Source organism: Raphanus sativus, chromosome 4 (genome assembly GCF_000801105.2).
Source record: "Raphanus sativus cultivar WK10039 chromosome 4, ASM80110v3, whole genome shotgun sequence".
Classification (NCBI taxonomy): Eukaryota; Viridiplantae; Streptophyta; class Magnoliopsida; order Brassicales; family Brassicaceae; genus Raphanus; species Raphanus sativus.
The window spans coordinates 44,442,745-44,468,019 of NC_079514.1; the positions used below are offsets into that span (position 1 = coordinate 44,442,745).

Consider the following 25,275-nt stretch of genomic DNA (forward strand, 5'->3'; position numbering starts at 1 on the left):
AAAAACAAAGAAAAAGAATAAAGAAACATCACTCCTATTTGTATATAAAACTCTTTACCAAAATTAAACATTAAAACAAACTATACCTAAATGAGTTAGGGCTGAGCTGTCAAGTTTGGATTGTAAAAGCGAACGTAGGATGGGAGCCACGAACAAGTTGCAAGATAAGAAAAAATAAAGGTTAATTAGTTATTATGAAGATTAATTAAATTAAGATACCATTTGTTTAATTAAAAGTGTTTGTGAGACTTTAATTGTAGTTTACATATGAAGAAATTAAGCTTGGCAAAGCGTAGATCTGAGCCAGACGATAATGTTTTTTTGGGGACAAATAAAGTTGGGTTCCCTATTTTCTAATATTATCTTCCACATGATCACACCAATATACACACAAAGCACATAGTATCGTAGTCCATAGTAAGTGTATATATAAACATTTATTCTACAAATCATTAACACAAAATTAAGGAGAAACCAAAAAAAAAAAAAATTCATATTCTCTTGACAAAATCCTTTATCAGACAAACAAGATTGAACATGGAAGATCAGTTTCCTAAATTGGAATCTAGCTTCATTCATGAAAAGCTCTTGTCTTCTGGATTCTATGGGTTCTTGAGTTCCTCGACGCCACCGCAACTTCTCGGTGTTCCAATAATCTTGGAAGGTATGATATCTCCTCCTCTTCCTTCGTCTCAAAGCTACTTTGCGTCTCTTCATGAGGTCACATCATCTGTTCATCAACAATCTCCGGTAGCTTCTGTTCCTTGGAACTTTCTAGATTCTTTTCCTCGATCTCAACGTCCTGATGATATTCATCATCCTTCTAAACCCCCAAACCTTTCCTTGTTCCTCAAAGAACCAAAGCTTCTAGAACTTTCTCAATCCAATAGTAACATGATGCCTTACTATAACTATATTCCAAACTCTCTCCATCATGAGTCGGATCAAACCAGAAGCGAGTGGGTCGATATTAATAAAGCCCTTACAAACTATCCTTCAAAAGGGTTTGGAAACTATTGGCTGAGCACCACCAAGACTCAGCCTATGAAGCTTGCGTCAGGGACAAGAACAAGAAAAGTTGTGCAGACGACAACACCAACGAAGCTGTATAGAGGAGTGCGACAAAGACACTGGGGGAAATGGGTGGCGGAGATTAGGCTTCCGAGGAATAGAACTCGTGTTTGGCTCGGCACTTTTGAGACCGCTGAGCAAGCCGCAATGGCTTACGATACTGCAGCTGATATCCTTCGTGGCGAGTACGCACACCTCAACTTTCCCGACCAAAAACACCAGCTTAAGTCTGGTCCCTTGCGATGCATGATCGCCTCGCTTTTGGATTCGAAGATACAACAAATCTCCGCCTCACAGGTAATAAGTCCTGGTAACTCTCCTAAAGTGGCCGGAACATCGGAGCCCAAAAATAACATCAAGACGGAGTCAGGAGAAGTTGTGATGATGAAGAAACAGAAAAGCAATAAGGAAGTGATGGAAGGAGATGGTGTGCAACTGAGTAGAATGCCTTCATTGGATATGGATCTCATTTGGGATGCTCTCTCCCTTCCTCATTCTTCTTGACTTTAAATTAATGTCACAAGCTTAATTTTTTGTCAAAAATGTCACAAGCTTAACTACTTCTGTCTTCTTTTTTTAATGTCTGTTAAAGAAAAAAATTCATATTTTGATGCCAAGATTCAAGATTGGTTCGCATTAGGGGCTGGACACATTGTATTTCTCTCAACATTGTATTTCTTCTCACAACCACATATTTAAGTGGTTCTCGTTTTTTGTTTGCTAATTAAATGTTCTTTTCTATATGGTGGTTAATAGTAACCACACAATAGAAAAAGTTTGTTTTTAAATGAGAAAATATTTACTTTAAAAGTCCGTTGCACCAACTCCAACTTCAAAATCCAAAATTCTATAATATTTCCTACATTCTATATTAAATTATTCAAGCTCAAAGGTCAAATATAGTAGTATAGGTCAGAAAAAGAGTTGAAGGGCAAGTATGAGCTCCAAAGTTTTTTTTTTCTTGGACTGCTTATCAAATATCAATCAACGGAATTGGGTCATTTCCCTTAAATTTTAGGGAACAAAAAATTGTATCATCTCCCTTGAATTTTAAAGGGAACTAGATTCTGACCCGCCCTTTAGAAGGGCGGGTATATTTTTGTTGAAAAATTATGATTTTTGATAAACTATATATTTTGAGATTTTTATGAAAATTATATTAATTTTATATGACTTATTTTGTTATTTTAAATATGATTAAATTTTTGAAAACTCGAGATAATTCTGACCCGTATTATGATTTTGTTTATTTAAAACGTTGTTAAACTTATTTCACAGTAATTTTATTATTATTATTTTAAGTTAAATAGATTGTTTTCATTTTTAACATGTTTAATATTGATTTTTTTTTATCATATTACAACGTTTAACAATAAGAAGTCACCACATATTTCTCTTTTATATTTTTTTTAGATATTTAATTTTTATATTTGTGTTTTTAGTTATTTATGTATTTCATTGTATAATATATATATAAATGATTAATTAGAAAAGTTAATAATTTTATTGAAATAGTTGGTCCACACATAAATCAATAGGTCATGTTTTTGTTTTAATATAAAAGATTTGTCTATTTTAGATTTGACATGCAGGTATAATGTTGGTTTGTAATTTTTTGTTTGTAAATATGTAACATTTTCCGTAATTTTTTTATATGTTAAATTTTTTTAATTTATATGTTTGTGTATAACATTTTTAAGTTATTATTATTAAAATAGTTCTAATATATTAAAATATTCTTAAAATGATTAAGTATCTAAATTAGTCCATTTAATCTTTTAGAGTATATATCAAATATAATTTAAAATAAAATAAATCAAACTATTTAATATTAAAAATAAATAAAAATATACCCGCTCTTTAAAGGGTGTATATATTTTTTGTTTTATTTGTTTGTTATTTTTTTTTATATTTATGTTTAATATTAATTTAATTTAATATAATTATTGCAAACTATATCAAATATGTTAAGTTGCATAACTATATATTATATCATAAACATTTCAAAATTAGTTATAAATTGTATTCCTAATGGTTGACAAAAAAATTGTATTCATAATGCTTGCAATATATTACTATTGTAACAACCCTAGAATTTTTTTGGTAAACATATTAAATTTTATTACCATTTTAGTTTTTTGACAGAATTTTTTTCTAATTTGTTCAGATGGTATGTTGATCAAAAAATTTAAGGCTTTATTTTAAAAAATAGAAACATATTAATAAATTAAATTTACATCATAAGGCTATTAAAAATGATAACCTATTGAAATTTTCATTCAGAATCTATTTATATAATTTAATTTTCTGACTTTATATTTTCTGAGCGTAAATACATATAATAAAACACGTTAAAATGATTGCGAATTTTTTTTTTTGTAAACTAAATGATTGCGAACTTTTTAGAACTCATTTATGAAATCCTCACAGAAGCCATAATATTCTACTCATAGAGGGTTGTATTGATATAATTGAAGATATGGTTCCAGTTGTTTTGAAAAAAACGTTATGGTTCGTATATGTTACTTCACACTTTTAAATAGTATTGATGCAACTGTTTATTTTACTTTGTATATATGAAAGTAGTTTTCTGAAAAAAATATGGAAGTGATGGGTCCCGATATTATAGGAAGGAAATGAGAAGTTATAGAATATCATAGTCGTTCTTGGTAATATATCAAATGACAACGGTTAATTTATTAAAGTAGTTCCAGATTTAAAAAAATGTTAAGTTGGACATAACCCTATATCAATTATACATGTCGAAGAATTAATAGTATTGATGTCTTATTTTGAAAGGAAAAGAAAAGTGAAATGTGTAAGAACATCTGCATTGAGAAGCTTGGTTAAGCAAGCTTTCAAATTTTTAAAAATAGAAAAATATTAACAGAAAAATGAAGAAAGAGAATCTGACCAAAAGAAAAAAAATGAAGAAAGATAATGAAAGCAGTCTTTTGTGGGAGAGAAGAGAATCAAAAAGGAGAGTTTTACACATGTTATCATTCATTCAAATGACTACCAATTTTGTACATATCATGTTAAAAATAATTTATAATTTGTACTATTATTTTTTATTTTCTGATAAACTCACAAAGTGCTCTCACCAACAATGATGCGTCAAGGCAAGGGTTATCACAAAAATAGAAAAAAGGCAACTGTCATTAAGATGGAAAAGAGAAAGTATTCACACCATTTATAATTAAAGACCACCACAAAAGCGTCCCTATTTTGTTCCGAAACGATACCGTTTATAGTACAATGTTTGAAACAAAAACTCCCAACAGATAACGTACTACTCCAAGCAAAAACCACATTAGAGTTTGGCAGACATTTTGTCGCCCATACTGTTATATTTGTGTTGCGTAATGCGAGAAAAATTCATACCTTGTAGTTTCGACTTTCAAGCGCTATGCAGGTCCAATGACATAGACATAGCTTTTACCTGCAGAAGAAGGTTATATACAGACATCATCATCAATTTAAAAAGGCCAAATTATACAAAGATTCAACCACTTGTTAAGCATACAACAATGAACTCACCATCATGGAAGAAGGGCTTGAAGAGTCGACAGGTCCCGTTCCTCTAGCCTCCCAGAACCGACTTGTATTATCTCCAAAACGTTGCACCTGCGATTTGCTCTGTTCCTTGGAAGAGAAACTGATCTTCTCTCTTCCCTTCTGTACAGCTCTCAAACGTCCTCTCAGCAAACTAACTTCACCTTCTATCTTAAGTCTCTCATAGTCAACAGCTGACATTGAGTTTCTGCGCATATTTGGAGACATGATCCTTTGTCCTTGTGGAAACGCCGGTGGAAGTCCATAACTTGTTGTACCTAAAACACTTTGTGATCTATCCAGTGTGACATCCCGAACTATATGGTCCGAAGGAACATTCAGTTGCACTTCGTTGTCTTCATCTTTGACCACATGGATATCATGTACACAACAATCCTCACCAACCTTCTTGGACTCAGAGTCTGGTTCTGGAAATGAAATGTCTTCCTCTATCTCTTGTGGTTTTACATCAATCAGAAGTCCCTCACTTCTTGACTCATCACGCTCTGAATCTTGGTCTACTCCATTCACCTCATTGTCCGTGTTGAGAAGAGGTTGCTGCTCAGTCTCGAGGAACATTAGTCTGTAGGTGTCAACTTCTTTCTCCAAGAAATGTTTCTCCCTCTCCCTCCTCAGCAAAATCTCTTTGAGAATGCTCATCTCTTCAGCGTCAAAAGCTGACTTCTCTTCTATCATCCGCTGATACTGCCTAGCTTGCATCTCTATCGACGCTTTCTCCTCCTGCAGCCTCAGTATCATACCCAAAGCCTCATCAGCAGCAGTCGCCGCAGCATTCCTCTCTTTCTCGAGTTCAAGAGCTAATGCAGCGCGAGAAGCTCGTTCTTCTGCAAGCATCCGTTCAAGAGTCTCATTAGGCTGATCCACAGGGGGGGAAGTGCATGTACCCTCTCTCTCTGGTGATTGGGGAGAGTGCTTACTTTGACCATAAGGAGGGGACCTATGGAAGCTGAGACGCTTACTCTTCTTGACATTAAAACTTCCTTTCTTTAAACTCTGCGAGGTTAAAAGATCGAAGCACGAAGCATTCTCAACCTCCTTCACACAAGAAGGAGTACTAAAGACCTCTTTCTCAAACTCAACCTCTCCTTTCCTCTTCTTACAAACCCACTCACCACCACCCACATCAAAAGGTGTTGTACTCATCACGGATCTCTGCACACAAGAGATCTTTTTCACAGGAAGATTCACTAGAGTCTCTTGGAAACACTTGTTCTTACGAGGGTCACTGAAGAGGCCATCACAAGGGCAGGGGAGGCTCAGACCGAAGACACCGAGTAGCTTGGAGGTTAGATAAACGAGAGAAGAGGCGCAAAGCAGCGAGAAAGCTACAGAGAGATCGAGAAACGCTGCCACCAAACCTGGAAATGTCCAACTTCTTACCTCCTGGCAACCCATTTTTTATTTCACCTGCAATAATGACAAATACAAGATCTAAGCCATTTGTTTTAAACAGATTGAACATTTAAAATATAAATACAATCTTAGACTAATATAGTAACATCAATGGATCGATCTTTTTTTATTTCAAGCAACTAAAAAAAACAATTATTCACTTCAAATAACACAGGGAAACTGTCGATTCAAGTTGTAACGAGTAGAGATAGAAATCGAGTAACAACAATCAAAACCGAAACTCACCGAGTTAGTTTACAATCGTTCTCCAGAGAAACGCTTGCGACTCGATAAATCTGTATAATCAGAGAATAAATATATAAATAAAAACTCCCACAGAGAAGAAGTTGCACAACGTAAACTCTTCCTCTTCCGTTTCTATTTTTTTCATTCAAAATTAAAATCACAAATCCAAAACCTTTTTTTTTTAGGGAAAATTCCTTAAAAATACATAGACTGAATTTCTTTTGCTGAAAAAATACACGAATTTTTTTGGCCTTCCCAAAAATACACAAACTAATTTTGATTGTCTATAAAATACACAAACTTTTGAATTTTGAAGGTTTCACACCTCGATTTTAACGGTGTAAACAGTGACTAACAGAATAGTAAGACGCCGTTAGACGCCGTTAACTCTGATTAAAAAGTTCATGTATTTTATGGACAACCAAAATTAGTTCGTGTATTTTTCGGGAAGCCTAAAAAGTTCGTGTATTTTTTCAGCAAAGGAAATTTAGTATGTGTATTTTTAAGGAATTTTCAAATGGAGTTTGGATATTTCATATACTATTCAGAGGCTGAATATCTGGACCCAATACATATCCAAAATTTTATATTTGTAAACTTTCGGTTTGGTTTTGGACCAGATATTTTCGGATCAGTTTCGATCCAAGTTTTTGAATCCGGCTAAAATATCTAGACCTAATCTTGACATTTTAGCCGGATTCAAAAACTTGAATTGGAACTGACCCAAAAATATTCTTTCCAAAACCAAACCAAAAGTTTACAAATATTTGTTGAGTTTTGGACCGAATATTTTCGGGTCAGTTCCAATCCAAGTTTTTGAATCCGGCTAAAATGTCTAGCTGGATTCAAAAACTTGAATCAGAACTGACCCGGAAATATTCGGTCCAAAATCAAACCGAAAGTTTACAAATATAAAATTTCGGACATGTATCATGTGATAGAGAATGTGTTTTTTTTTCAGGTCTTTGGGTCGGGTTTGGGCCGTTTTTTTCCGGATCTGGATTTTTCAGATCGAAAATATCTGGTCCAAAACCAACCGAAAGTTTACAAATATAAAATTTTGGATATGTATTGGGTCCAGATATTCAGCCTCTGAATAGTATATGAAATATCCAAACTCCATTTGAAAATTCCTTAAAAATACACATACTAAATTTCCTTTGCTGAAAAAATACACGAACTTTTTAGGCTTCCCGAAAAATACACGGACTAATTTTGGTTGTCCATAAAATACATGAACTTTTTAATCAGAGTTAACGGCATCTAACGGCGTCTTACTATTCTGTTAGTCACTGTTTACACCATTAAAATCGAGGTGTGAAACCTTCAAAATTCAAAAGTTTGTGTATTTTATGGATAATCAAAATTAGTTTGTGTATTTTTTGGGAAGCCAAAAAAGTTCGTGTATTTTTTCAGCAAAAGAAATTCAGTCTGTGTATTTTTAAGGAATTTTCCCTTTTTTTTATGTTTGCTTAATTTTCAAACTTTAGTTGATTAAAATCAGCCTACGAGATTAGGAGTTAGTTGATACGCCGTCGTTTACTCGCCGACCCCATCTCTTTCTTTCTTGAGATTGGTGTTTTTCCATTAATTGATTTTTTAAATAAAATTTTACACGTACACGTTTACAAATGAAGTATATTTTACGCCGTTTGCCCAAAGAAATGTAGTGATTTGCGTCATGTGTAGAATGAAATAATTAAACAATATTTATATAGTTTTTTTCTTTTTTTTTGAAACTGAATATTTATATAGTTACAATTATGTAAAACAAAATTTTGTTTTCACTATAGATTTTTTCCGTTATCATGCATTTTTTAGAGCATTTCCAAGGGTTCACTCTATTTTTTACTCTAAAATAAAGTGACTCTATAATAAAGATGGAGTTTGCTCCAATGGTACTCTATTTTAGAGTAAAAAATAGAGTGATGAACAAAGAAAAAACAACTTACTCTATATTTGGAGTAAACCTATTTTAAACCTATTTTTCATTCTATTATAGAGTCACTTTATTTTAGAGTAAAAAATAAAATGGAGTTGGAGATTGCTTTCATATGCCCAATTGATCCAAACCAAGTTATTATGCACACAGTTATTAATATGCAAAATATTCACATAGTAATACGATTTACATTTATCTCTATACAACTTAATCCAAATTATAAGCTTTGTCAAGTTCCTAAATTCTAGGCTATTCATATAATATATTACCATATAAAACTACAAAATCATAATTACATGTGAATAATGAATGATAGTAATATATTTAGAGTAAAGAATTTAAACAAAATATATTAGAAGTAATTAAGGAAATATTTCGTGATTTCTATATGGAAACAATGGAACTATTAAATCAAAAAATTGTGAATGCTCCGAAAACTTCACTGAGAATACCCATAGATGGTTATATATTTGTATTTAGTGGTCATCTACTTGATTTCGATACAATGATGATAAAACTATCAAAATATAAATAAACACTAAATATAAACATTAATTTAATTTCTAAGGATCATATGTATACAATAAAATGTCTCGGACCTACTAAAAATATAAATACAGGCTGAATGGGATGACAATCTCATTTAACCATTACATGAGAAAAACCATGTAAACAGATAAATACATGATGAATATGATAGCAAACAAAACGACTCTAGTATGATTGAATAGTATAATGATCAAATAGATATAAAGATTGTCATTAGTGTGTTTGAATAAAATAATGTCAAATGAAATAAATATGAAGATGAGTTTATTACAGTTTGTATTAAGGTTCTCGAGGTGAATTCATTGAAATATAAAAAGCGAATGTTGATATAAAATTCTTGGTGTGTATGTTATTATAATGAGCTAATTTTTCTGTTACTGATCTTTTATTTATGTAATAATATATAAATCATGGTCAAAATTAAATTATATGAATCGTACATGTTAGTAGGACCAATGACATTGTATTGTAAATTGTCTAGTAATATATGTGGTTTTTAATTAGAGGATGTGAGAGGGTTTCTTGTGTTTGAACATAAGTATTATGACAATTTTGTGAATATTTTACAATTTAAAAGTTAATTACTAAAAATGCTCTTCTTTTAATATATAAAGGATCCCAATATACAAAAAAGATTGATAGAGTGTTTTTAGCCTATCCAACCTAGCATGAAAAATTATCCAATCAAAACATTCTATTTTAACATGTCAAGAATCAGAAGACTTTATTTTCATGGGCTCTATTCAAACGTGTATTTAGTTTTATTAGTCGGCCCATCCGAGCCCATACCGAGAAAACTATTTTGTCTTCAATCGTTGAGTCTCTTCTTTAACTCTTCCACTTCATCTTCTCCAATCTCTGATTTTCCCCTGTAACCTTCTCAATCAATGACGACGTTAAAGCAATTCTTCAATGGTTTATTCTAGCTCCCTTTGATACTCTCCTATACAAAGCTCTCTCTCCAAACCTAAAATCACCCAAAATTAAAAAAAAAACTTCCTCTGCAGAAACTACATCCATGGCAATGAAATTCACCACGAAGTCTCAGCCTGCCACTGGAAAATCTTATGTCGCCATTTATTTTAACGACATCTCACCAGGACCATCTGAGTCACATCTTCGAGTCCGGGTAATCTATTTTTGAATGAGATGATCGTGAATTATCATTTTTCACAGTTTGACCTTCTTGTCATTCTTCTTCTTTTGATTATATTCTTCATTGATTCTAATTTTTTGTTCAGAACTATGTGCTTAATAATTTGTAGCACTAGATTAAAAAAGAAACTCATTTATTGTTTGTAAAATGATTGATTGTCTGATTGCACTGAAATAAAAATGATTTACAAAACTATTTATTTTGTTTACAACTATTACCAAACTTTATTTTGAGATATATTATTTATAAATACTTAAAACCAAATTAATATGTTATCGTGTAAATTATTATTTTTATTGCGATTTTGTAAAAAATAATAATTAAGATCAGATTAATATTTATTTTGAAATTATTATTTTTATTAATTTAATCGAACTTTAATATAAGATAAATCCGCCCATAAGCGGACAAGTCTATAGTTTATATAGAAGATATAATCTATAGAATAAGAAAGATGGTAAAAGCGAGTTCTCTCTCTTCTATTTCTTCCATCTTAGAGGTGAGAGGTTGATTGTTTCTAATTTTCAGAATAATTTTTTGTTTTCATTTTTTTGTTTTTGTTTTTTTTGTAAAAATCATTTTTTATCCAATCAATTTTTTTTTTAAATGGTTTTCTCAAATTATAAGAACACTAGTTTTTAAAGAAACTGTCAATTTCTAAATAAAAACCATTTTCTAGTTTTATTGCTTGATTTTTTTACATTTATTTATTACTACAAATATAACTTGAAAAAACATATTAATACTGTGATATGGATAATATGTAAGATATTGTAAATAATGATTGTTCATCAGTAAGGACACTTATCCTCATTTTATCATACACAGTCACAATAACATGGGTCGTTTGTCTAGTCAAATTTTATGTAGTATAAATAGGACGTAAGGAGAAGTGAATTGTAATTATCTTCGCTTCTCTTCACTTTTTCTTGCGTAGTCCACTACAACAATAATAATATTTATATTTTCTTTTGCAATACTCTTTCCTCACCGATACAAATAATAATTCACAATATATTTTTAGCACGAACATTCTCAGACCAGCGATGAACTAGTGAGATAAGTTTTAATTTATGTTTTTAATATATTTATTTTATTTTAATCTCACTATTGTTCCAAAGTAATAGGTTAGGTCTTCTCCGTTTATTTTTGCGGAATGATAGACATTTCCTGATCGCTATGGTAGGCTATGCCTTCACGATCAGATGATTATGTGGTAGGTTTTGCCTTCGTGAATTGAAAAAAAAGGGAATATTCGGTAGGGTTTTCCTACGTGAATAAAAACAAAATGTCAAAAATGATAGACTAAGACTTCTCGGACCTTGAATAAAAAGAAAATGTTAATATGGTAGACTATGTCTCTTCAAACTATGAAAAAAATAATCAGCATGGTAGACTATGTCTCTTCGGATCATGTGGTAGGGTAAGCCTCTAATTTTATTTATGCTTTATAAATTATGCATTCGTGAGAAAAGTAAATGAAAAAATGAAGTAACACGATATAAAGTTCGATTAGTTGCCCAAGAATTTTCTCAGAGACCGGGATTGATTTTGAGAAAATGTATTTCCTGATAAAAGATGCAATTACGTTTAGAATTTTGATAAACCTAGCGGTAGGGATGGGCATAAATACATGTTACCCGTCTTAAACTCGTTACATGCCTCATATTTTCCCCATAAACACAAGTATTTGTCATAAGCAAGGCAAGAAAAAAGGCTGAAAATTTAATTACTTGCAAGTTCAAACCAAGTAAAAAATAATAAATTTAATTTAGCTACTTGAATCGTTTTGATCCGTTATTTGACTTTCAAAATATTTTATAACATTTACATTATTATTTCAGCTAGTTTATCAAACCTGTGAAATCCAATAATTCTCTCTTTTCTTTCAAAAAATCTAAGCTATATTATATCATATCGATTGTAACCTAATAATCAAGCAAAACAATCATCTAAATTTAAAATAATTGAAATGAAATTTTTATTTTAAAGGTTTAAATACGAAAAAAATACTTTAAATAAGCAAGTACAAGTACAACAAATTACTTGCAAATATTTTATATATGAACGAGTACTTGATTAATCAAATACTTGGTATTAGCAAGTATAAGTACAAGGTAAAATTTTAATACTCGAACGGGATAAGTCAGGTTACAAGTATAGGAAAAATTCTGGGTACTTGTCATGTACCCAATCCTACCTAGCGACGTTTAAAAATCTTGAAATGCATCTCATAAATGTTGTGACAACATATTTGTATGGATCGTTGGATAGTGATATATATGAAATTCCGTGAAAGATTGAAAATAGATTTTAGTCCACTACAGCAATAATAATATTTATATTTTCTTTTGCAATACTCTTTCCTCACCGATACAAATAATAATTCACAATACATTTTTAGCACGAACATTCTCAGACCAGCGATGAACTAGTGAGATAAATTTTAATTTATGTTTTTAATATATTTATTTTATTTTAATCTCACTATTGTTCCAAAGTAATAGGTTAGGCCTTCTCCGTTTATTTTTGCGGAATGATAGACATTTCCTGATCGCTATGGTAGGCTATGCCTTCACGATCAGATGATTATGTGGTAGGTTTTGCCTTTGTGAATTGAAAAAAAAAAGGAATATTCGGTAGGGTTTTCCTACGTGAATAAAAACAAAATGTCAAAAATGATAGACTAAGACTTCTCGGACCTTGAATAAAAAGAAAATGTTAATATGGTAGACTATGTCTCTTCAAACTATGAAAAAAATAATCAGCATGGTAGACTATGTCTCTTCGAATCATGTGGTAGGGTAAGCCTCTAATTTTATTTATGCTTTATAAATTATGCATTCGTGAGAAAAGTAAATGAAAAAATGAAGTAACACGATATAAAGTTCGATTAGTTGCCCAAGAATTTTCTCAGAGACCGGGATTGATTTTGAGAAAATGTATTTCCTGATAAAGGATGCAATTACGTTTAGAATTTTGATAAACCTAGCGGTAGGGCTGGGCATAAATACATGTTACCCGTCTTAAACTCGTTACATGCCTCATATTTTCCCCATAAACACAAGTATTTGTCATAAGCAAGGCAAGGAAAAAGGCTGAAAATTTAATTACTTGCAAGTTCAAACCAAGTAAAAAATCATAAATTTAATTTAGCTACTTGAATCGTTTTGATCCGTTATTTGACTTTCAAAATATTTTATAACATTTACATTATTATTTCAGCTAGTTTATCAAACCTGTGAAATCCAGTAATTCTCTCTTTTCTTTCAAAAAATCTAAGCTATATTATATCATATCGATTGTAACATAATAATCAAGCAAAACAATCATCTAAATTTAAAATAATTGAAATGAAATTTTTATTTTAAAGGTTTGAATACGAAAAAAATACTTTAAATAAACAAGTACAAGTACAACAAATTACTTGCAAATATTTTATATATGAACGAGTACTTGATTAATCAAATACTTGGTATTAGCAAGTATAAGTACAAGGTAAATTTTTAATACTCGAACGGGATAAGTCAGGTTACAAGTATAGGAAAAATTCTGGGTACTTGTCATGTACCCAATCCTACCTAGCGACGTTTAAAAATCTTGAAATGCAACTCATAAATGTTGTGACAACATATTTGTATGGATCGTTGGATAGTGATATATATGAAATTCCGTGAAAGATTGAAAATAGATTTTAGTTCATTGATCATGCATTTGTAATAATTTAAGGGAATATATAAAATAGATAATTTTTATCTATTTACATTAATATTATTGAACTATTATTAAATCTCACATTTCTAAAAATATATTACTGAAATTTTAGATTTTCAAATTATGTTGAGTTAAAATCAACATTTTATATTTCTAGTTATTATTCATAAATTACATTGTATATAGATATTATATAAATTTCTATACAATATTTATAATTTCAAAAGTTTTTTTTTTTGAACAAAAATTTCAAAAGTTTTCTAATGTTATTTCGTAAGTAAAAAGATGTGGGATATTTCTGCTTTTGGCGGCAAAAAATAGAGAAACTAAAAGCTGAAAACGAAAAAACCAAGACGAGAGAGAGAGAGATTTTTGTTTTTTTTGTCAGCGGGAGAGAGAGTAAGAGGAAGATGAAGAAACCAATTCCTAAAATTAGGGTTTTCGGCCAGCGATCGATCGCCCCTTCTTTCCTTAATCGTACTCCGATTCCGTAAGCGCCGCTCAAATCCCATTATCTATCTATCTCTCTCGATTTCTAAATTCCGATTAAGGCCGTTAACCTTCTTAGTTTTTTTTGATATGACTAAGACAATTTGAAGCTTGTTTGCGAGATTTTTATTTAACAGTGTGGAAGAAGACTCTTCGTCGAAGAAAGTGGACAAGTGCGCTTCGTTTTCAGAGTTTCTCGACAGCAAGCTGAACAAGTCTGTGCTCTTTAAGCCCAACAACGCTGAGGTAATAATGATAATATATTAAGTAGAAATTTAATGATAACCACCTTTTCTTACCGTCTCTTGTTATAATTTAGAAATTACCACAGGAAGGGACAAGACTTTTCACCTCATTGGTTAGTAGCAGCTCTAAGGATGTGACTCAGACCTCTCATGGATTTGGGATGGAGAAAAAGGCAAATAGGGATGGTGGTCTTGAAAAGACAATGCTTCGGCAGTTTAAGCCTAGAGAGACCCAGATAAGTGAAGAACAAGTTATGAGGGCCGATGCGAGTCTTGAGCCGTTGGATCAAACTACTGCTGAAGAGGTTGATCTTTTGACGACGTGCTTTACTGAGACCGATGATGATGATATCATTGTGAAGGATGATAAATTAACAAAGAAGAGAAAAGATCCGTTCGAAGGTATATGTCATCATTTTGATTTTCATTACTTTTTTGTCTTCATAGTTGATCATATTGAATCGGTAGGTATGGAGAGCATGGATAGAACGAGAAAGCCTGTTTTAGTCTTTGGAGGCAACTCAAAGTCGACGCAAGAGGAAGGTGAAAGAGGAAGGAACAGCACTAGTTGTAAGAAGCAGAAACCCGCTTATAACCATTGTGAGTGACAATCAACTTCTTTTACTTATTTGAAACAAAAAAAAACACTCTTTATAAAGTGGATACTCATAAAACTTGCCGACAGATGCAAATGGTTCAGGGTTTTGGGACTGTGACATGGAAGGTGTTGACTCGGAAGAAGTGGGACATAGTGAAGTATGGGAAGGAGTTGGTTCGACTACATTTGGGGATATAGTTGATTGGCACTAACAAGTAACAACCAAGTTGGTCCTTGTCTTTTGTCTCACACCTCTTCAATTATGGCTCTAGAGTCTGAGAAAAGATCAACAAATGGTGTAACTACCGTAGGTAGCAGTCCTTTATTTGTTAGATGGTTTAGGTCTTTTATTGCCACTTTTTATATCCCTAATGAAGTCCCTATGTCCCTGTTTTGATACAACATTGTTAAAACATTTTCAACAAGGCTTTGATAAGTTTACTCTTTAAAACGTTAATCCACCACTGGACAAGACCTCTGCTTTATAACAAGCCTAATACAAAGATTACCAGCTGATATACAGAAGGGTTGTTTGTACATTATTGTGGTCATAACAAAACATATATATGATTTTATTACAGATAAGTAAATGTGTGTCTGTATATTAAAAACATGAACCTTGATTATACGGCTGTTTTACCTTCACAGACATCGCAAACTGTATAGCCAAGACCTTCACAGTACACACACTTGGCATCTTCATCAACCAGTTCCATAAACTACAACATCGAAGAGAAGCTTTATTCACCTTAGGCTACTTGGAATATACAAATACACATAATCAAAGAGAGACCGTTTTGATTTTGCTCACCTGTGGCTCAATATTCGGTTCACCGGTTCCATCGCACTCTATATCAAAACCAAAATCATATCAATTATGTTTTTTTAACACTCTTACTTTTGCTATAACAGATTCTAAACTTTCAAAGAACCGATGAACTTCACTTAACGAAGGGATTTTTTTACCTAGGCACATCAATCGACCCTCCCCTCGACAAGTGACACACTTCTTTATGGTATCTGTAGATTCACTTGTGTTAATCGGTTTGTTGAGCCTGGTGGGATCTTCCCATCTGTTTTCTCCGAGAAGGAAAACTCGATGTTGAGAAACCTCATTTCCTCTGTTACCTTGATCTTTTATGGTTGTCTGTTGCTTCTCAGAGACTTGTGTCTTTACTGCTCCATTACCAGCTTCCTTGGTCTACAGAGATGAATAAAATGGTTCAGCAGAATGAATAACTCTTTTACCATCTTCAAGAAAATTACTTCATTTCAGAATATTCATTGTCCCTAAAATCTTAATACTCTTCAACATAATAATGTAGTATTTCTACCTTTTATCTATTCTTTTTTATGACACATATTAGACATTTCAGATTGGGAATAAAGCTAACTAGGAACAGAACATCATCTAATGGCTTCGTTTTCGGAGTTTCTCGACAGCAAGCTGAATAAATCTGTGCTCTTTAAGCCCAACAACGCTGAGGTGCGCTTCGTATATATGTTTCAGAGTTTCAGAAATATTCATTGTCCCTAAAATCTTAATACTCTTCAACATAATAATGTAGTATTTCTACTTTTTATCTATTCTTTTTATGACTCATATTAGACATTTCAGATTGGGAATAAAGCTAACTAGTAACAGAACATCATCATCTAATGGCATATCTTATCTGGTAACAATACCTTTGAAGCCAAAGCATACAATGCAAGTCCACATTAGGCATAGTAAGGAGATTTAATTTTTTCATAAAATATTCGAGTGTTCTACACTCGGATGCATGACTTAGACATAACAAAAGAAGGCATAACAGCACTTCTCTCTATAAATGATAGAGGTTTCAGTTATTTTTTTACCTCTTGCTTTATTGTATTTGCTTCATCCATATCTGTCTTTACATCTTGATCCATGAACAACATCTGAAGGAGCTCTTCTGTCATTATCCCATCCTCACGGACACCAAGTGATGCCTTTCGAACCAAAACATAAACTACGTCAGCAAAAAATCGGCATCAAGAGAAACCAAAGGTTGAGGTACAAAACATACTTGCCAAGTCTTAACAGCACTTGCAGTCCCACTTGAGAAGCTGGAAAACTCCATGTCCTCCTCACCCGAATAGAATCCTAATTTTAGCAGAGCTTCCTATCACATGGACAAAAGAATAATTCACATAAGAATTACATTAAAAAAAATAATATTTTAACATTTTACAAATCATCATCATCATCAGCCTAATCTTTGAACAATTCAGTTCGATCAAATTCATCTTATACAATCGCAATGGATATACTCGCCTTTGGCTCTAAAACTGAGAGAGAAAGATTTTTGATATTGCAAGCAGTCAGACCTGCATTGCTTGAACCTCTTCACCTTCGCTTCCCACCTTCAATGTCACCCTCTTCTTAACCCTAATCTTCTCCTCAGCAACCACCTGCTTCTCCACCACCACTTCCTCTTCTTCCTCCTCCTTGAGCTCTCTCGTGTTCTCCAACACCATCGGCGTTGCGCTTGACCCGCTCTCAGCAATTCGATTCTTCTCCTTGAGAACCTGAAGCAGAGCAGCTATGTTCGATATCGTATCTGGAACCGAAGACTGAGATTCTAGGGTTTGGATTCGGAGCTGGAGATCCGCGATCTCCTGTAGAAGCGTTTCACGCTCTCGTGTCCAGCGTTGTTCCTCGCGAAGCCATCTTTGCTCCTCGCGAATCCACCTCTGCTCTTCCCGGACCCACCGGGACTCTTCGCGGTCGTAGCCTGAGGAGGGGTTTTGAGTGGAGAGGCAAACGATGGAAGAGGGAAGAGAGAGAAAGAGATGGTGGGAGTGTCTGAAGGTTAGAGGTCGAGTGATGCCACGAGATCGGAGAGGGAGTGGGAGAGAGAGTGGTAGAGAAGAGGAAGCCATTAGAGGATAACAAAAAGGTTTTTGATTGATTGATTACTTACCACAAGTTTTTCGCATTGTACAGATGGCGGGAAGATAATTTCTCTTTTTTTTTTTTCTACTCTCTTCTCGAATTATGTCTTTCTCTATTTGTGAATAAAGCCCTTTTAAGTTTTATAACTTTTTCATTCAAATCTTCAGTTTATTTTTTGAATTATCTGCCCCAGCCTTTTATTCACAAAGTGTTCTTGTTATGTTATGTTTAAGCTTGTCCAAAAAAAAAGTTATGTTTAGGCATGAACTTTTTGTGGTCGGGTTTTTTAGGTTTTTAGATCCAGCATTCTTCAATTATTATTTAAGTAGAGACCAGATTTTGTTAAAACCCCTGGTTTGAATAAAATTTGTAATACACGTCAAAACTCATTTTCTAAATTTTTGATTCAAATTATTTAAATTCGGGTTTCAGGTATTTTTAGTAGCATATCAAATAAATATAAAATCGAGTGTTTGGGTTAGTTATTTTAGTTCTGAATAATTATTTTAGATATCATTTCATAATAAATATGAAATTGAATATTTGAGGTATTTATTTATGCTTCAAATATTTATTTTGGATCTAATTTGAATATTTTTTTTTTGCTAAATCAATTAGGTCTAGTTTGAATATTTTTTTGCTAATTTGAATATTTATTTTGCTAATTTGAATATTTTTTTGTCAAATCTCAAACCAGAGATCTTCATTAATCAATTAGTACTTATCTAAGTTTCAAAATTTTATTTGGGATACTAAGTCTAGTTTTCAGAAACAGGTCGTTTAATTTTCTGGATTATCATATTTTAGGATATCTAATTGGGTTCAGTTAATATAATTTTTGGATTTGGATACATTTTCATCTTACAGAATCCATTCCGGTATTTTATATCTCGGATCAAATGTAGATTCATATTCTTTGGTCTGTGGATCTTACGTGTCTCGTCTCGGTCTAGCTTAAATAACAGATATACATATATTAAAGCATATAAAAATCATGAAATTTTCGATGTGAGTGAAGCAAAAAAAAATAATAGGCCTGGGTTTAGGTTGGGTCCTATCGGATCCAAGTCTTTCGAATTCATATAAGTACTTATAATTTTTTGGGTCGGTTCAATTTCATGTTTTGTCGGATCTGGATCGGTTCAAATCTATAATTCTAATACCTGTAAAAGACCCATAATTTTTGGTCCATAACGAATCCTGATCAGGTTCGGATAACTAGAATCCGAAAACATGATATATTATATTTAGTCAATATTTGTCATATATATCTAAAATTTAACAGAATAATTTTAATTAAATTATTAATAGTTAAAATATTTTTTTAAACTCCAAATTTTAAAACTTCATATCACTTAAAATGTTACAAAATAATAATAAATATTGTAAACAAAACAAAATATATTTCAACTAAATCATAAATAATATATAGATATATATATAATAACATAGTTTTGAATATACATGTTTTTAAGTTTGGTTTAAATCGGTTTTTACTGGATCGGATATATTCGGGTCAGTTCTTTAATTACGGGTCGGAGTCTATCCGAATCGGTTCTTTTCGGTTCCGGTTCTTTCAGGTAAAAAAAATTTAGACCCCAAAAATACTTGTAAATTTCGGTTCGATATCAAGTCGAATATTTTTGGGTCGATTCTGGTTCGGGTTTTCGGGTCAAGTTAAAATGCCTGAGGCCTGAGCAATAACTTAGAAAAAAATAATACTGAAACTTCAAAACTTTTAAATCCATTTACTGCGTAATATCGCATGACACTTCATATCCTAGGTATTCAGTGGATATAAATTTAAATAGTGAGAAAAAAAGATTAAAATAATTTGGGGATGTTAAACTTTTTTTTTTTTTTGATCAAAGGGATGTTTTTTTTTGACAAAAAAAAAAAAAAAAAACATCCCCTTTGATCAAAAAAAAAAAAAAGTTTAACATCCCCTTTGATCAAAGGGATGTTAAACTCAATTAGTTTTCTGACATATCAAATCTTTTTCTCAATTCGAGCTAGCCATGGTTGCTACTTGCTACTGCTAGTTGTCATCTCCACGATTCACCCATATTTAGATGCTTCTTTCTTTCTTGCATAATTGCATTCTAATGTCGTCTCGAGCCTAACAGAAACAAATCAATGTTTCTTCGGTCTGTGTCGTCCTCATATGTCATCCTCTTTCATACCGTTCCTCGTCATAAGCTCAACACCAGATATGTCCTTGGCGTAATATTTCCACCCTCTTCTCAAAACCTTCTCACTGAAACTCCATTGCTTTACTATGTTTTGCTTTTTTTTTTTGTCTGTAGACACTTTGTGAGATCAGAAGAAAGCCACCAGTCTCCGGTTACCGAACTAGTTGTGCCTCTGTGTCTGTATCTCTCTACGAAGACGAGCAGTTCCACGAAAAAGAAACTGATTCTGTGGAGAAGAGCCGTGGGATTCGACCTAATCATCAAACTTTTACATGGCTTCTAGAGGGATGTTTGAAGAGACACGGGTCTTTAGACGAAGGGAGAAAGCTACACGGCCAGATTTTGAAGTTGGGTTTTGATAACAATGCCTCTCTGTCTGAAAAGCTTCTTGATTTCTATCTATTTAAAGGAGACTTTGATTGTGCCTCGAAGGTGTTCGATGAAATGCCTGAGAGAAGGGTTTATGCTTGGAATAAGATGATAAAGGAGTTAGCTTCTAGAAACTTGAGTGGGAAAGCGTTAGGTCTTGTTTCGAGAATGGTTTATGAGAATGTGACGCCTGATGAAGGCACCTTCGCTGGTATTTTGGAAGCATGCCGTGTTGGTAATGTTGCTTTTGATGTAGTTGAGCAGATTCATGCGAGGATGATATATCAGGGTTTGGGGAATAGTACAGCTGTGTGTAATCCTTTGATTGATTTGTACTCTAGAAATGGGTTTGTTGATCTAGCTAGAAAGGTTTTTGATGGATTACGTATGAAGGACCACAGTTCTTGGGTTGCTATGATATCAGGGCTGTCGAAAAACGAATGTGAGGCCGACGCAATTAGGTTGTTCTGCGATATGTATATCTTAGGTATCATGCCAACGCCTTACGCCTTGTCAAGTGTTTTAAGTGCGTGTAAGAAGATTCAATCTTTTGAGACCGGCGAGCAACTTCATGGGCTAGTATTGAAGTTAGGGTTTGCCTCTGACACTTACGTTTGCAATGCACTTGTGTCCTTATACTTTCATTTGGGCAATTTGATATCAGCAGAACACATCTTCAGCAACATGTCACAGAGAGATGCGGTTACTTACAACACACTTATCAACGGGCTGTCTCAGTGCGGTTACAGTGAGAAAGCTATTGGATTGTTCAAAAGGATGAAGCTTGATGGGCTTGAACCAGACTGCAATACTCTTGCAAGCCTTGTGATTGCTTGTTCAGCTGATGAAACTCTTTCCGGTGGACAACAGCTACATGCTTACACAACTAAACTCGGTTTTGCTTCCTACGAAAAGATCGAAGGTGCTCTTCTTAATCTGTATGCAAAATGCTCTGATATTGAAACCGCCCTTGATTATTTCCTTGAGACTGAGGTTGAGAATGTAGTTCTGTGGAATGTTATGCTAGTTGCTTATGGGCTGTTAGACGACTTAAGGAACTCTTTTAGGATCTTCAGACAGATGCAGATGGAGGAAATCGTTCCAAATCAATATACCTACCCGAGTATTTTGAAAACTTGCATCCGTCTTGGGGATCTTGAGCTTGGGGAACAGATCCATTGTCAAATAGTAAAAACAAGCTTTCAGCTCAATGCCTATGTGTGTAGTGTGCTCATAGATATGTACTCAAAATTAGGAAAACTAGATACTGCCATGGATATACTTGTCAGATTTGCTGGGAAAGATGTTGTGTCTTGGACGACGATGATTGCAGGTTACACGCAATACAATTTCAACGACAAAGCTTTGACAACTTTCAGGCAAATGCTGGATCTCGGGATCCGGTCTGATGAAGTTGGATTCACAAATGCAATTAGTGCATGTGCTGGTCTTCAATCCCTTAAGGAAGGACAGCAGATTCATGCACAATCCTGTGTATCTGGTTTCTCATTTGACCTGCCCCTTCAAAACGCACTGGTCACGCTGTATTCCAGATGCGGAAAAGTAGAGGAGGCTTATCTAGCGTTTGATCAAACTGAAGCTGGAGATAATATAGCATGGAACGCTTTGGTATCAGGGTTTCAGCAGAGCGGAAACAACGAGGAAGCACTCCGTGTCTTTGCTAGAATGAACAGAGAAGGTATCCACAGTAACAATTTCACGTTTGGGTCTGCTGTAAAAGCTGCTTCTGAGACAGCAAACATGAAACAAGGGAAGCAGGTTCATGCTGTGATCACAAAAACAGGATATGATTCAGAAACCGAAGTTTGCAATGCTCTGATCTCCATGTATGCCAAGTGTGGGAGCATTTGTGATGCAAAGAAGCAGTTCCTTGAAGCCTCCACGAGAAATGAAGTTTCTTGGAATGCGATAATTAATGCTTATTCTAAACATGGGTTTGGTTCTGAAGCACTAGATCTTTTCGACCAGATGATCCGTTCTAATGTAAGGCCTAATCATGTGACATTTGTGGGAGTTCTATCAGCATGTAGCCATATAGGTCTTGTGGGCAAGGGAATTGAATACTTCGAATCCATGGACACAAAATATGGATTAGCTCCTAAGCCTGAACACTATGTGTGTGTAGTGGATATGCTAACACGAGCTGGTCTATTGACCCGTGCGAAAGAGTTTATTGAGGAGATGCCTATTGAACCTGATGCCTTGGTCTGGAGAACGCTTTTGAGTGCTTGTGTTGTGAACAAGAACTTGGAAATAGGAGAGTTCGCTGCACGTCATCTCGTGGAGTTAGAGCCTGAAGACTCAGCCACATATGTGCTTCTCTCAAATCTGTATGCTGTGTGCAAGAAATGGGACGCTAGGGATCAAACAAGACAGAAGATGAAAGAGAAGGGTGTGAAGAAAGAACCTGGACAAAGCTGGATTGAAGTTAGAAACACAATTCACCCTTTCTATGTTGGTGACCAGAATCATCCCTTGGCTGATGAAATACATGAATATTTCAGACATCTTACCAAACAAGCATCTGAGATCGGGTATGTGCAAGACTGTTTCAGCCTCCTAAATGAAGCGCAGCAAGAGGCCAAAGATCCGGCGATTTTCATCCACAGCGAGAAACTAGCGATTTCGTATGGACTCCTTAGCTTGCCTTCTACAGTGCCTGTAAATGTGATGAAGAACCTACGAGTTTGCAATGATTGCCATAATTGGATCAAGTTTGTATCAAAGGTTTCCAACCGAGAAATCATAGTGAGGGATGCCTATAGGTTTCATCATTTTGAAGGAGGTTCTTGTTCATGTAAAGATTACTGGTGAGATCCAAATCCTGGTATGCGCACTTGCCTCTTATAGATAATGTGATACTAGGAGATATACTTGAGAAACGTGAAGGTATGTACAGTCTAGAAATTGGTGAATTCACTTGGATACTGCAGTGACACAACTATTCTTGAGGACTAGTTGCTTATACAGAGCTTTTGTTCTCTTTCTTTGTATTTTACAAGAGTTAATCGTAAGCAGAGAAGCCCATATATCGGTGGAGAAAAGTTCCTTTGTTTTAGCTTCCCTTACCAAGTAATAATATTCACTATCTTTTGAAGGCTCATCTCTTTTTAGGGCTTAAACATGTATATGGATAGATTAATGAGTTGTAGATGTGCAACAGTGTCTTAAATGTTTTGTAAAGCTTTCAGTGTTGCCAAAAACAGAGTTTCCGATTATTTCTTGTCAACTTTTATGGCAGATTATATTTTAAATCCCAGGGAAATACCTTCAATTTTTCTTTTTTGACAACGACACTCTACTAAAAAATCACTGGTTCAAACAACTAAACCGAAGGCAGAAAATCAACATATAACATAACTGAAGGAGAATTTTTTGCATCACGTACAAATTTGTCTGTCTTTGTATTTTGTGTTTTTGAAATATGCTGATCCTCGAGTTAGAGAAGCAAATCTTACTGCGGCAAAATTTTTTCATATGTGTAACAAAGACTGATCACTCTTCACGTGACGACACTATTTTCACTATTGAGAACAATCCGTCTCAAATACTACATCTGAGAACTATAGGGTCTTCATGCACTCCATAACATAAATCAATGCTTCACGTTCCGCATGTAAAGGTGATAGGATTCGTCGAAGATTTATTGCCCCCATCATTATGTCCTCCGAATCCAACTTTTGACAGTACCAACTCTGTCCGGTAAAAACATCTTGCTCCCTCCAAACCCCATTGACCCAACAAACTTTGGTATAAGTTAATCTTAGGGTGTGTTTTTTCAAAGTTATTTCTAGGGTTATAAACGTCTTTTATTGTTTAAAACTGAGAGTAAAAGTTGTTAGTGTAAACTTGAAAAATAATATTATGAATGTAGTATTTTGATAATTTTATTAATAATAAATGCTTATGAAATTATATACATATATAGTATCACATAAAGTGTTACAATACATATTATGCATTTTCTTTGGTTTCTTCTTATTTTTTCTCGAAATCATTTCGTTCTTTTTATTAATTTTGCAAATGTTTTCCTATTTTTTTGTTAAATATTTATTTCTCTATCTAACTAATAATACAAATCATATAATCAATGAACCAAAAATCCATCTCAAAATTATTTTCAATCATAAAATTATCTTATTCACAATATTATTTGACTAAAAGGTAAAACATTTTTTTCAAATAAAATTTCTCAAATGTTCCATTAAATATAATATGTCCATTCTTCAACGCATATATAAATATGTTACACTCCATATTTTCTTGTGCGTAACTACATTGGTTTGATTTATTAATGATAGTTCCTAGAACAATGCTCCTTATAAATATGCAAAAAAAAAAAACAGATGATGGAAGATTATCACTTGAAGCTTTCCTCTCACTGGTAATCAAGAACTAAGTCTTGTAACGGATTTAAGAGGAATCCATTTCAACTAAATCTTTGGAACTTTTCTTGTATTTGCAGTGGTCTTTGCTGACACTAATAGAAAACTCAATTAAGATATGTTGAGATGTCTGATAGGAAACCCAAGACCGTTTGTTTCAACAGCTTTGGTTGGAGCAGAGTATAACTCTACACAGTCTCTTAAAAACTTCTTGTCAAGAAATAACTCTTGCCTATTTTCTGAGAAGCTGCTGTAAGAGACATAGATAAAGAAATAGTATCAACCCAAAAATTCAAATAAGAAAGTGTATGTGATTTTTGACATCATCATTAACCCATAAGTTTTGGAAGGCAAGATATCAGCACATGACCACTGAGACTGATAGAGTATTTGCTCCCATCAAATGAACCATA

General features: G+C 33.5%; 5 protein-coding genes across 5 annotated transcripts; 3 read left to right on the plus strand and 2 right to left on the minus strand.

Moving 5' to 3' along the window:
• Positions 1-407: 407 nt before the first annotated feature.
• Positions 408-1,832, plus strand: LOC108852837 (ethylene-responsive transcription factor ERF062). The gene has a single exon (XM_018626317.2). The coding sequence runs from the start codon at positions 538-540 to the stop codon at positions 1,573-1,575; it is 1,038 nt and encodes a 345-aa protein (XP_018481819.2). The 5' UTR covers positions 408-537; the 3' UTR covers positions 1,576-1,832.
• Positions 1,833-4,212: 2,380 nt separating this feature from the next.
• Positions 4,213-6,436, minus strand: LOC108855153 (uncharacterized). The gene is made up of 3 exons (XM_018628891.2): positions 6,286-6,436; positions 4,612-6,054; positions 4,213-4,513 (listed from the first exon to the last, which is right to left on the minus strand). The coding sequence occupies exons 2-3, from the start codon at positions 6,040-6,042 to the stop codon at positions 4,472-4,474; spliced, it is 1,473 nt and encodes a 490-aa protein (XP_018484393.1). The 5' UTR covers positions 6,043-6,054; positions 6,286-6,436; the 3' UTR covers positions 4,213-4,471.
• A 7,500-nt stretch (positions 6,437-13,936) lies between these two features.
• On the plus strand, positions 13,937-15,346 carry LOC108848307 (uncharacterized). Its single transcript, XM_018621633.2, has 5 exons — positions 13,937-14,136; positions 14,273-14,381; positions 14,455-14,782; positions 14,849-14,980; positions 15,066-15,346. Exons 1-5 carry the CDS (start codon positions 14,057-14,059, stop codon positions 15,188-15,190), a joined length of 774 nt encoding a protein of 257 aa, XP_018477135.1. The 5' UTR covers positions 13,937-14,056; the 3' UTR covers positions 15,191-15,346.
• A 97-nt stretch (positions 15,347-15,443) lies between these two features.
• LOC108848305 (protein disulfide isomerase pTAC5, chloroplastic) lies at positions 15,444-17,938 on the minus strand. Its single transcript, XM_018621629.2, has 6 exons — positions 17,328-17,938; positions 17,027-17,122; positions 16,836-16,949; positions 15,945-16,179; positions 15,790-15,827; positions 15,444-15,697 (listed from the first exon to the last, which is right to left on the minus strand). The coding sequence occupies exons 1-6, from the start codon at positions 17,880-17,882 to the stop codon at positions 15,602-15,604; spliced, it is 1,134 nt and encodes a 377-aa protein (XP_018477131.2). The 5' UTR covers positions 17,883-17,938; the 3' UTR covers positions 15,444-15,601.
• A 1,909-nt stretch (positions 17,939-19,847) lies between these two features.
• Positions 19,848-23,736, plus strand: LOC108848953 (pentatricopeptide repeat-containing protein At4g13650). Its single transcript, XM_018622423.2, has 2 exons — positions 19,848-20,118; positions 20,202-23,736. The coding sequence occupies exons 1-2, from the start codon at positions 20,032-20,034 to the stop codon at positions 23,289-23,291; spliced, it is 3,177 nt and encodes a 1,058-aa protein (XP_018477925.1). The 5' UTR covers positions 19,848-20,031; the 3' UTR covers positions 23,292-23,736.
• The last annotated feature ends 1,539 nt before the right edge of the window (positions 23,737-25,275 follow it).